Raw genomic sequence first — 11,183 nt, 5'->3', positions numbered from 1 at the left:
TTCTACATGTAAGTATAACAGTAATTCATAATGTAAAAACTCTCCTGGCCTTTTGTCATTTTATTGTAAAAGAAAGTACCTAAAAATGAAGAGCAATATATTGCCAAAAGTATTCTGCCTTTGCACACATATGATCCTTAATCCATAGGGTTTAATATGATGTCAGCCACCCTTTGCTGCTCTAAGAAATCAGACTCTGTGCAGACCAGTCATGTTCTTCCACAACAAACTTGCTCATCCACATCTTTATGGACCTTGCTTTGTGCACTGGTGCGCAGCCATGTTGGGACAGGAAGGTTCATATCAGGCCACTGTTTATCACACACAAATGCAAAATCAATGATGTACTTAACAAAATATTAGTGAAAGCAGCAACCACAAAGCTGGCATTCTCAGTATTTTGTTATGGTAAATACCGTAGGCAGTACGTTGGTCCGTAAAACACAAGAAGCATTCGTCAAATCTTGGTATTCAATGTCCTGCACATTGTAGGCATTGAGAGGTTTTATTTTTGAGTGTTTCTTTTGTATACATGCTGGGTTTTTCCACAAGTTCTATGAAGATGTCCGGCCATTGTAACTTTGGCCAGTTGGTTCCTTAACCCACTTACCCAACAGTGAGCACAGGTCAGGAAACCTCACCCCATTACTAAGAGTTTGCTTATTAGTATAGGACAACCTCTTTTTTACTCGTTAGCAAAAAAAAAAAAAAACTGGGGGAAGTATCCAGATTAGCCATATTCCCATTTTCCTACACTTGACACCGTTATGTTTACTGTGACTTTTTACGTTACGTTTTTACGTTTACAAACAGTAAATGAGCCCAGCTCCTGAAAAACAACCCCACACTGCATCCGCGGACCCCACTCTAATTTTACCTGGCCTACTACTTTGTGGCTGAGCTGCTGTCATTCCCAATCGCTTCCACTTTGTTATAATACCCCTGAAAGTTGACTGTGGAATATTTGGTAGTGAGGAAATTCCATGGCATCCTACCACGGTACCGTGCTGAAATTAACTGAGCTCCTGAGAGCAACCCGTTCTTTCACGGATGTTTGGAGCAGTCTGCATGCCTAGGTCCTTAGGTTTTATACATCTGTGGCCATGGAAGTGATTGGAAACCTGAATTCATTGATTTAGAGGGCGAGTGAGTAGTTTTGGCAATATGGTGTAGTTTAAAAATGTTAAGAATAATTTATTCGTCACTGCATTCATTATAAAACCCAAGCTCCATTAAGAAAAAAATGCTGCAAACGCATGTGCATTGATTTGTTTTCTTGGGGATAATATTGTATCCAAACGTGTGTCTTCTTTTATAACTGCACTTTCTTCACACTTTATTTACAATAACCACAGCAAATAAAAAAGTGCCCAGGACTGTACAGAAATGAGCAGAAATGCAATGTTAGTATTATGTCTTTTTTTATTTTGTAAGACACTTAATAAAGAACATTCCCCGACACTGGGAACAAAGGTATTATTTTGGTTCTTAGCTTTTTCTTTCTTTCTTACTTTCTTTCTTTTTTCCTAAATCTTTGCAAATCTGTCCAAAAAAGACATATAGACAAATTAAGACTACAAAACAACAACGTAAATATTACAGTCATGAAATAAACACATTTACAAACCATATTTCAGATATAAAACAAAGCAAGCTCAATAAATATGACAAACACAAAAAAAACCCCAAAATATTAAATTTGGGCAACTTTCCAAGTACAAGGACATTGCAAAGGATTTGGTTTAGTAGGAGGAATTCCACTTGGAAGCCTTTGACCAATATTAGCAAGGCTGTTAAATCTACATAACAAAACATGTCACATGTTAACCTGAGGTTTTCAGAAATCAGGCAAAACCTATTCTAGACACAAATCCTGTAAAAGATGTTCAGTGTTTTGTACAAGCTCCAGAGGAGATGAGGAGTAGTTACTGATAAGTGCTGATTCAGGAACAGGCTGTTTTCGTTACGTCCTACGAAGGAAGCGTATGAAAAATAACAAAATCAAGGTCAATGATTAGTGAAATGTGTAAAGACAACACTGTCTTTCTTGGGCTTTTGGGAAGTCTCCAGTAATGACAAAGACGTTCACTGTAAAGCCCTGCAGTGCTCTTCAGTTTTAAAGCTGGTGAAAAACATATACATGAAGGAATTTAATTCCACTTCATATCTGGCAACCCAAGAAATCTTTACTTACACTTTGCAGTTTGAGTTATTTCAGCCAACCCAAGATTTTAAGTGTAATGGCACAGGGGTACTTAGTGAGCTACACTCAACAGTAAAAAGCTTTAGCTGTACCACACACACACACGCCCACACACACACACACACACACACACACACACACACACACACACACACACACACACACACACTGATTTAATCACTGCTATAACCATCAAGCTAGTTAATACTGGTCCTATATTTGTAGCCTTTATCAAGTTTTCTAGTCATTATTTTGGTTCAGCCTGTAGTCTCTCTCTCACACACACACACACACACACACACACACACACACACACAAACAGTACTGGGCAAAAGTTTTAGGCACTTTAGAAAGTTATATATTAGAAGTCAGTTATCTGAGCAGTATGCTTGTTTTATTACACTAATATTAGAATACGTATAAACAACAGAAATTAAAAAAAAATAATTTAAATTATACCTAATAATCAGAATTATTGTTCTCAAAGTGTTAAGTTTTGCTATTTTCTTATTGATTTAGTTGAGTTCCCCAAGCTTTGAGCTTACAGAATGTTTTCAAACTATCGGATTATGTGCCTAAGACATTTACACAGTAATTCATTGATATCTTTCAATATATCCATTCATGTGTTCACAAGCATTCACTCACACAGACAACATTCATAGAGGCAAATAAACACTCAAACAAACACTTTATACAAAGTAACGCAGTGAACATGTGAACCGCTGAACTGGTTATTCCTCCTTTGCGGAATCACCTCCATCACATGAATTGTGCAACTGTAGCCCCAGTCTTAGTTTTGGAGTTTCGACCTTTTCTCTCCAGAACGTGTGGATGGCAGCTGAAGGGACGCTACTGCACATCCCCGAAGATTCATGTGAGAGATTCTGCTGAAATCCAGCTTGTGAGAAGACTCCATTAGAGGGTGTGAAATGGAGGGTGAAATGAAACCCCCTCAAGGAGAAAAGGGAATAACACGTGGGAAACACTGAATTGAACAAGTCCTTTTCCTTTTTTAAAGCTTGCTTCGAATCAGTAGGACAGGGAAATCCAGGGTGGTGTGGTTGAACAGCAAGCCCAGTGACTCTAATCCATACGCAAATGGGACAGACTTGCTCTAACCATCTTGGTCAGGATCTGTCAATTCCTTTAAAGCTTAGCTCCCCACCCATAAAAGCTACACATGTAACAAAGTGCAAATAGTTTTTGAGCGTGTGCCTCTCCCTCTCCGATCTGGGAAGCGTGCAAAGAGGCTCAACGGAGCAGAGAGGACCACTCCAAGCTGAGGAGGGAAGGGAGAGGCCTGAGAGACACTGCTCTCATTGCTTAGAGTGCATTTGTGTCAGGAAGATTTCAGTCCTACCAGGGGAGCCTGGTGCTGCTGGCGTCCTCTGGATTGGCCGTGTCTACACTTCCCTACGGTCAGAGAACAAAGAGGATTCAATTAGTTTTCAAAGGCAGGTGTATCAAAAATAGACACAATATATTTTTATATGATCACTTTCCAATGTTAGAATGAGAGTCAGAATCACTATTTAATCAGGTATGTATTATGTAAAGGTGGTGCAGCAGGTAGTGTCGCAGTCACACAGCTCCAGGGACCTGGAGGTTGTGGGTTCAAGTCCCGCTCCGGGTGACTGTCTATGAGGAGTTTGGTGAGTTCTCCCTGTGTCTGCGTGGGTTTCCTCCGGGTGCTCCGGTTTCCTCCCACGGTCCAAAAACACATGTTGGTAGGTGGATTGGTGACTCAAAAATGTCCGTAGGTGTGAATGTGTGAGTGAATTTGCGTGTGTGTTGCCCTGTGAAGGACTGGCGCCCCCTCCAGGGTGTGTTCCTGCCTTGTGCCCAATGATTCCAGGTAGGCTCCAAGCCTACCGCGACCCTGAACTGGATAAGTGGTTACAGATCATGAATGAATGAATTTATATGTAAATTACTGAATGACTGTACATTTTCTCTTGATTTGTTGCTGTGCGTTATAAGAGCTCTGTTTTGAATGCCATCCCAAAACTGTGACTCAACTAGTTGCGCTCCATAAAATACACCAAATGTACACCTAATAAAATCTTTAAAAACTTCAGTAATGTCGTGACTCTCAGACCATATGCAAGAATGCATTTTATCACTTCACAAAGCATAAAAGTAAACGAGGCAAAAATATTTTTAAAAATTAATTTTATGGAGTCGTGCAAATATGTTTATAGTTGTTCCATATTTCTATGAACGGATTATAACCTTGAACACTTTAAGCCATGTAAAACGTCTAACAAAATAGCATTTTAAAAAGATTTGACGCAGTACTTACGAGGCAGTGAGTGTAGAGTTGAGCACCAGTGTGGTCCGTATTCTGTACAGCTGTGCCAGTGTAAGCTTCTTGTGCTGCTGCAACTTTTTTCCACTGTGTGCCTCATCCTCCGACCCTCTACTGGACTCCAATTCTCCGTCTGAGCCAGTAAGACCCATGCTTTCCTTTTGCGAATGCCGTGACTTCACGCGTCTCAGTGTGTCCTGGAACACAGAGGCGGGCAGGCTGCAAGACAGACGCTGAGATTCTGACCTCTCTCTGTCTATCTGCCGTGGTGTAGAATCAGCTGGGGTCAGTTCTGTCATGCTTTTGCTGTAAGCCAGTCCCTCAGCCATCTTGGACCCATGGCGATTGGCGGAGACCTCAGTGTTTGTCGGCTGCACAGAAAAAGTTGCTTGGTTATTGATATTGCACAACCCTGTTAACTTTTAAATGAGACCACCCAGAAAATAAATATCGGATCAAGTAAGCTGTTCTGATTTTGCTCCACATCTGACGCCAAATGCCCTCATCTAAATATATATCCAATCACAGAGCTATGTGACTCATGTTTATGTGCGCAAAGACAGGGTTAAATGGTGTACTTCAAACAGAACGGTGAAAACAGTAGGGAGGAGAAGGAAGATAACTGAGCAAAAATGACAAAAAGAAAAACCAGAGAGTTTCTAGCAAACCCCCTTTTAGTTGCTGCATACTTTAGGGTGGAGTGGGCAGTGGCTCATTTTCATCTAAAGGAACAGGCACTAAAACTGGTCATTCTGAACTGGGCTGTGAGGTTGGTCCTTGTGGGATTTAGACCAAAGCATTTCACAGATGTTAAATTTCTTTGTTAAGAACATGTCACCTTTAATGTAAAGCGTCTCTGTATAATGCAAACTCATACTGACTTATGTCACGTTAAAGTTTTGATTTTAATTGAATACAAGGCAAATTACAAGAAGAGTAGCAATAAACTAACAACATCAAATTATGTCCCCTACCGTTGTAACCTGAGCGCTGTCGTGATTGTTCTCGCCGTGGATGCGCTGCAGCAGGTTGTCCTCAGACCGGCACTTGAACGCCATTCTCTTCAGGTTCTGCAGGCGGAAATTGACAGGAGGGCGTCGCCTGAGCTTTAACCGGTGCGCCACTGAAAGCTGAGACCCAGATGGGCTCTCATCATCCCCCTCATCCTCTTCTCCTTCCTCCTCTCCTTCTTCAGTCACCACATCCTCTGCCGATGTTCTCCCTCTCTCCTCCTCCTCCTCCACTGCTCCCTCACCTCTTTCCTCAGCTTCTCCATCCTCCTCTGTGCTCTCCTCCTCGCTGGCAGCTGCTCGGTTCTGCAGCTCCAGCAGGGACTCGGGGGAGAGTGTGCCATAGGCACTATCCATGGAGAGAGAACGGTACTGGGGGTCCAGCTCCGAGCCCTCCAAGGGGTCTGTCTCTGCAGCGTCCTGACCTTGCTCAGGTTCACAAATTATGGGAATGCTAAAGGGGGTTTCATTAGGGGACCCACCAGGGTCAGCACAAAGAACCGGAGTGTCTGAGGATGCACCAGAATCCTCCATTTCCACCACTGACAATGTCTCAGTTGAGCCGTCTGAGTTTCTGAGGAAAAACAAGGGTATGTTAATGCATTTGTAAATATGAAGTAAATATGAAATGGTGGTGTCTCTTATAAGCATACACCAAATTTTGAAATACACAAACTGGTTCAAGATCTGCACTAACCACTAATTTAAGTACTCAACATTCCATATAATCATTATATTAATATTTAAAAGCATGGAAAACCAATAACTGTTTTATTCTCCACTGCTCTTCAGGGGACAGCCATGACTTAAAGTATAGAAACGTGGGCTTGGGTCCAAAAGGAACCAAAATGGTGGCAGTGGGAGTGCAGTAGTAGTAGTAGTAACTTAATATGTATTATTTGTAATATAATAAAGCATTTTTAAAATGTGTGTGTCTGTTCAGTGACATAAATGTGGATCTATATCAATGCCCTGCTGTGCAATAACAATAAAATCATGTACTCCAAAGCATTTCACAGTCTCAATTTAAGTTAACATGTTTCAGATCAGGCTTTTACCCTGAAACATTTCCAACCTACAGACACAAGCATACCCTGCATTATGCTGTTCCTTGTCCCTGAGGCGTGGGGAGCTTGCAGTGGAGTTACAGCTTTCCTCTCCTCCTCCATCCTCTTCCTCCTCTAGTCTCTGTTTAAGTCCGGCCTGCTGCCGCCGAGCCTCTTCAGATCGCAGCCGCTGGAGCTGTTTCTATAAAATAAACACACCTCGAATCAGGACAGTTGCCCTTCAGTCTCCAAATCCAATCAGCATTCTCAGCAATGGCTGAACATTAGCTAAGCAAACATGTAGCTTGTTATTATGGAGGCCTGTAGAGTCTAATGGTTCAAAGCACACACCTGCACCTTGCAGATCGCATCTATCCAACTTCGCCCCTGGGAGGTGCTGTTGGCCTGGAAAGAGTAGGCAGCCACTGCACTTTTGAACTCATTGAGGTAGATGAGGACAAAAGAGCCTAGGAGGGGATACAAACATAAGGGCAGCATTAGGGGATTTATTACACAGTCACCATAATTCATCATTACCATTATCCATCTGAATCTTAATTTACGTATGTATATAAATAAATAATCTTCAGCAATGCCTCATTCTGATTGCTTGATGTTTTGTTGGGCAATGCAAGGAATTCACAAGACACGCATAAGCACTGAATTTAGTAACTGTAAGATGACAAAAGATATTTCACAAAAGGATTGACGTAAATGAACATTCTGATATGAATAAATATAAACCAATCAGTCGAAATGTTAAAACCTTCTTGTTTCTGCACTCATTGTCCATTTTTCCAAGTCCAGCAGCATTGCTTTGTCTGATCCACTCAAACCAATGCAACATGCTAACGCACCATCATCATGTTACTGCGAATGTGGAGCTGAGAATGATAAACCTCCCAAATAATACCTGCACTTTTGTGGTCCTATGATGGTTTTGACCATTAAAGAAGATGGGAGAAAGTGGGCTACTAAAGTATGCAGAGCAACAGATAAACTACAGTCGGTAACTGTAGCACTACAAACTACACCTATATGGTCAGTAGCACCAATAAAATGTTAAATAAGTGGGGAAACAAGGAGGTATGCTTTGGTTGAATACTGTGCAGTAAGTGCCTTGTAAGTCCCTGGGAAAGAGGCATCACTACAGCCAAGTATTGCTTTACGCTATTTAGCACTTATCTATGTGTCCTTAAGTCCTTAGGAAAGTAGTCGTGTCACAGTTATCTATGTGAGTGTCTGTGTGTGTGTTTGTGTACTAACCTGGGTCTTTGAGCTCCTTGCACACAATGTTATGAATGAGCAGAGGCTGTCTGATCACTTTCACTTTCTCTAAGCGCTTCACTGGTTTAGTGATGAGCAGGAGGTCAGTGAATAAGAAGCAGTAGACGTCCATCTATAGAGCATAAGCAGGTATGTCAAACTCAGAGCCTAAAATCAGGTCGTCACACAGTGGGACATTGGCCCAATAGCTAATCTCCAGGCCCAATTAAACCCACCACCTTGTACACATTCTGTAGTGGCAGGCATGATTTAGTTCTAAACAAAATCACTCAACTCTAAGTCTAAAAGCACTGCTTTAAAGTCCTGCATCTCCTCACCCTGCTGTCTTTGCCTTCTTTCATGCGAAGAGCTCCCTCCAGGTGGAGCTGTCGGGTCTCCTCTGGAGAAGTGTCGATCATAGGCGCCATCAGGTCAATGTGGTTGAACTCTCGCAGAGCCTGAGAATGAGACAGACAGAGAAAACATGCTTAGATACTGGAAATAATAAGAAAGATTACATATGTAATATACATTGTCGGCTAATAGAGAACAATGGTGTAGATGCAATGTTTGTTGTTTTTACTCCTGGGCTCCCCCTACAGTTGCAAATTGCAATTCATTTTACAGCACTGTCCTGAAATCAAGAGGGAGCAGGGGTGAATTGGGTGTGGTATCCTACTCTCCTCAAAAAGTTACATAGTCCAGTTTCTTACATGCTGTGCCAGGAAGACTCCATATTAGATATCAGTGTAACAACACAAGGAATTTGAAGGTCAGAAAGACCAAATCAGCTCACCCTCTCCACCTCCTCGCTGCTTCCCTCCACCGCCTCGTAGCTCTCTACTCGAGCTGAAATAGCCGCCAGCTTCTGCTTCTCCTGCCTCTGCTGCATCTGGGAGTCCACGCTGTTGATGAAGGTCTCCACAGATGCCACCTGAGATAATGTCACACACTAAGCATCATACAGTCTCAGTTGCTACATCACTCATACAATGTATTTAGATAACGGGTGCTCACCATGCTGAGCAGAGCATCTCTGGCTGCAGTGTCATCAGTTTTCTTCAGGATGGTTTTGAGCAGCAGTGGGTACTTGGTCAGTCTTTGGTGTGGCTTCACCAGCATGTCGGCCAGTTTCAGGCGATTACATTGCTTGTTGCCCTCAGCCCACTGAGGAGAAAATAAAGATGATGGACTTCATTAAATCACAGCAGTTCTCACATCAAAGGGTTCATATACACTAAAGCCCTAGTTCCAAGAAATCCTTTACAGCTGATAATAAAGGTGGAATAACTCACTGTGATGTAGATTTTGAAGAGCTCGTTGTCTCTCAGCAGTGTACGCATGTACTCCATGCAGCTCTCCTCCTCCATGCAGTAGCGTAGGTAGGGCTGGAACCTGGAGGCAAACTGTAAACACACCACAGGCTATTAACGCTATTAAAATGTTTGTGTCCACATTAGCACTCCAACGCTTGACAGGCAATGTACATCTACCTATAAATTATATGTAAGATAAGAAAAAGACACATTTATCACACATTCCCTTCTTCAGCCTGAAGCTTTTAATAATGTATATTTAAATGTAAAATAAAGGGATAAGATCAACACAATGGAATTATGTTTATATTAATAATGTCTATCACTACTAATGTCACCATAAGAGTAAAGCTGAAAGCACTAGCACTTCCTTGTATTTTGGGAGGGAGATAAATGTGTAGTTTGTTTATGCATGACGCACTGGAAAGAGGAAACTGTTTAATTCATTTAACCTTCATTTAACCTTTTTAGTCCCACTGAAATTACTGATCTGGCCAAAAATGGCAGCACTGAATGGATGTCACCACAGCTTTAAAACTGTTACTTTATTCTAATCTCTCACTTTTGGCATTGGATACAGGAAATTTCATGGAGAAATTAAATGCTACAGTGCAGTTGTGGATCAAATGAGGAGCTATGTGTGTGTTTGTGTATGATAGGAGGAAGTTGTGGCCAAATTCAGTCAAATTATTAATTAGCAATAAAAAATGTGTTAAACTCCCATGTGCATTAATGCGTGTGAATGTGTTAATTTAGACAGAACTATAAGATCTATTAGTGTTCTCTCCTCTCTGTTAAAACTCACTGTTTGGAAGCCCAAGAGCAGGTCAGATGGGTCCAGCATGGTCTGGTTTTTCCGTGCCTGCTCCACTGCTGGCAACATGACCTGAGTCCAAAATGCTGTGTGCACACGCACCAGGTCCTGGATGTTGCTGAAGAGCTTAGCTGGCTCCACTTCACACAGAAGCCCACAGTCTTGCAGGTTCAGCAGGCCACTCAAGAACAGCTGCACCACAGAATACAAACACAGCTTTGGGTCAGAGCTCCACCGGGGGAGCTTTCACTGGTGTTAATTATGGTATTTTACTTTACAGACAATACACAGTGTGCAGATTAAGCAACAAAGGTGGGGAAGAAATTCTAGAGGGTAGACTGATGAAGTAGGACCTACATCCGTGATAACCTTCAGCTTCTTGATGTATGTGGCTTCAGTTTGCAGAAGTTCCCATATCGCCTCCTGTTGGTGGAACTGGCGTCTGCTCAGAGTCTGCAAAACATTGTCATCCATCAGTCAACCCATGAACAAATAGCACAGAATACTCAGCACTTATTTGATGCCAATACTTTGTCATTTTTACAGCTTCCATTTTGTCTGAATTTTTTTTTCCATAGCTCTAAAGTTTAGTCTTAGATATTGGTTTAGTCTTAGACATTACTCCCAATAATACACTTAGTTTTTTTAGTCTGTAAAATGTTCCAGCTTCAACTGTTGCTACTCCAAGCTCAACACTGCAGAAACTGCACTATATAACTTTTGGAGGGGGGTAGAAAACCCCCAACCCCTCAAAAAAACAAACACCTCCCGCTTTGATTTCAGGAAAGTGCTGTAAAAAGTGAATCACACTCTGACCTCGTGTTCCTTTAATCTCCCTATGGCTTTATATGCAACGCAGTTTTGTGTGACTTTGTGCAGTTGAGTGGAAAAGAGAAAGGAGATATACCTCTGGGTTTTCCAGTAGCTGTTGCCAGCTTTCCTCCAGCGTAAGGTTGGGTTCTTCTTCCTCTTCCTCCCAGGAGTCCTGGTTGAAGGAGAGTTGGGGATGTACCTTAGGCAGGCCATGGCACGTGTACATCTGCAGCCTATTATTCAGCAGCTCCACACGGTCCACCTCCTGCCGCAGAACATACAGAGAGGAGCATAATGAGTTACACACTGTATACATCAGACAAATAAAACATAACTATGCAATTCATCCAACTTTTCAAACACTAGGGTCCATCTTGTTAACGTGCCGGGGCGGCTGGCTGTCT

The 11,183-nt window shown here is 42.0% G+C and overlaps 1 protein-coding gene across 4 annotated transcripts in view; it reads right to left on the bottom strand.

Annotated features, from left to right (window-relative positions):
• Nucleotides 1-1,963: 1,963 nt before the first annotated feature.
• The window catches only part of plekhg5b (pleckstrin homology domain containing, family G (with RhoGef domain) member 5b), an 85,217-nt gene continuing 75,997 nt past the window's right edge, over nucleotides 1,964-11,183 (bottom strand). For 3 of the 4 annotated variants that reach the window (XM_066670248.1, XM_066670251.1, XM_066670252.1), the window contains 13 exons: nucleotides 10,874-11,044; nucleotides 10,324-10,419; nucleotides 9,958-10,158; nucleotides 9,132-9,242; nucleotides 8,854-9,003; nucleotides 8,633-8,770; nucleotides 8,175-8,294; nucleotides 7,837-7,969; nucleotides 6,922-7,037; nucleotides 6,618-6,772; nucleotides 5,489-6,098; nucleotides 4,509-4,885; nucleotides 1,964-3,619 (listed from right to left, as the gene is read on the bottom strand). In XM_066670248.1, coding sequence (XP_066526345.1) covers nucleotides 3,610-3,619; nucleotides 4,509-4,885; nucleotides 5,489-6,098; nucleotides 6,618-6,772; nucleotides 6,922-7,037; nucleotides 7,837-7,969; nucleotides 8,175-8,294; nucleotides 8,633-8,770; nucleotides 8,854-9,003; nucleotides 9,132-9,242; nucleotides 9,958-10,158; nucleotides 10,324-10,419; nucleotides 10,874-11,044 — 2,388 coding nt within the window. In that variant the 3' untranslated portion in view covers nucleotides 1,964-3,609. Of the gene's footprint in view, nucleotides 3,620-4,504; nucleotides 4,886-5,488; nucleotides 6,099-6,617; nucleotides 6,773-6,921; nucleotides 7,038-7,836; nucleotides 7,970-8,174; nucleotides 8,295-8,632; nucleotides 8,771-8,853; nucleotides 9,004-9,131; nucleotides 9,243-9,957; nucleotides 10,159-10,323; nucleotides 10,420-10,873; nucleotides 11,045-11,183 lie in introns of those variants that run through there. The other variant, XM_066670250.1, reaches the window with a different exon arrangement.

Source organism: Hoplias malabaricus, chromosome 5, assembly GCF_029633855.1.
Source record: "Hoplias malabaricus isolate fHopMal1 chromosome 5, fHopMal1.hap1, whole genome shotgun sequence".
NCBI classification, from domain to species: Eukaryota; Metazoa; Chordata; class Actinopteri; order Characiformes; family Erythrinidae; genus Hoplias; species Hoplias malabaricus.
This window is presented reverse-complemented; position numbering and strand designations above follow the sequence as displayed.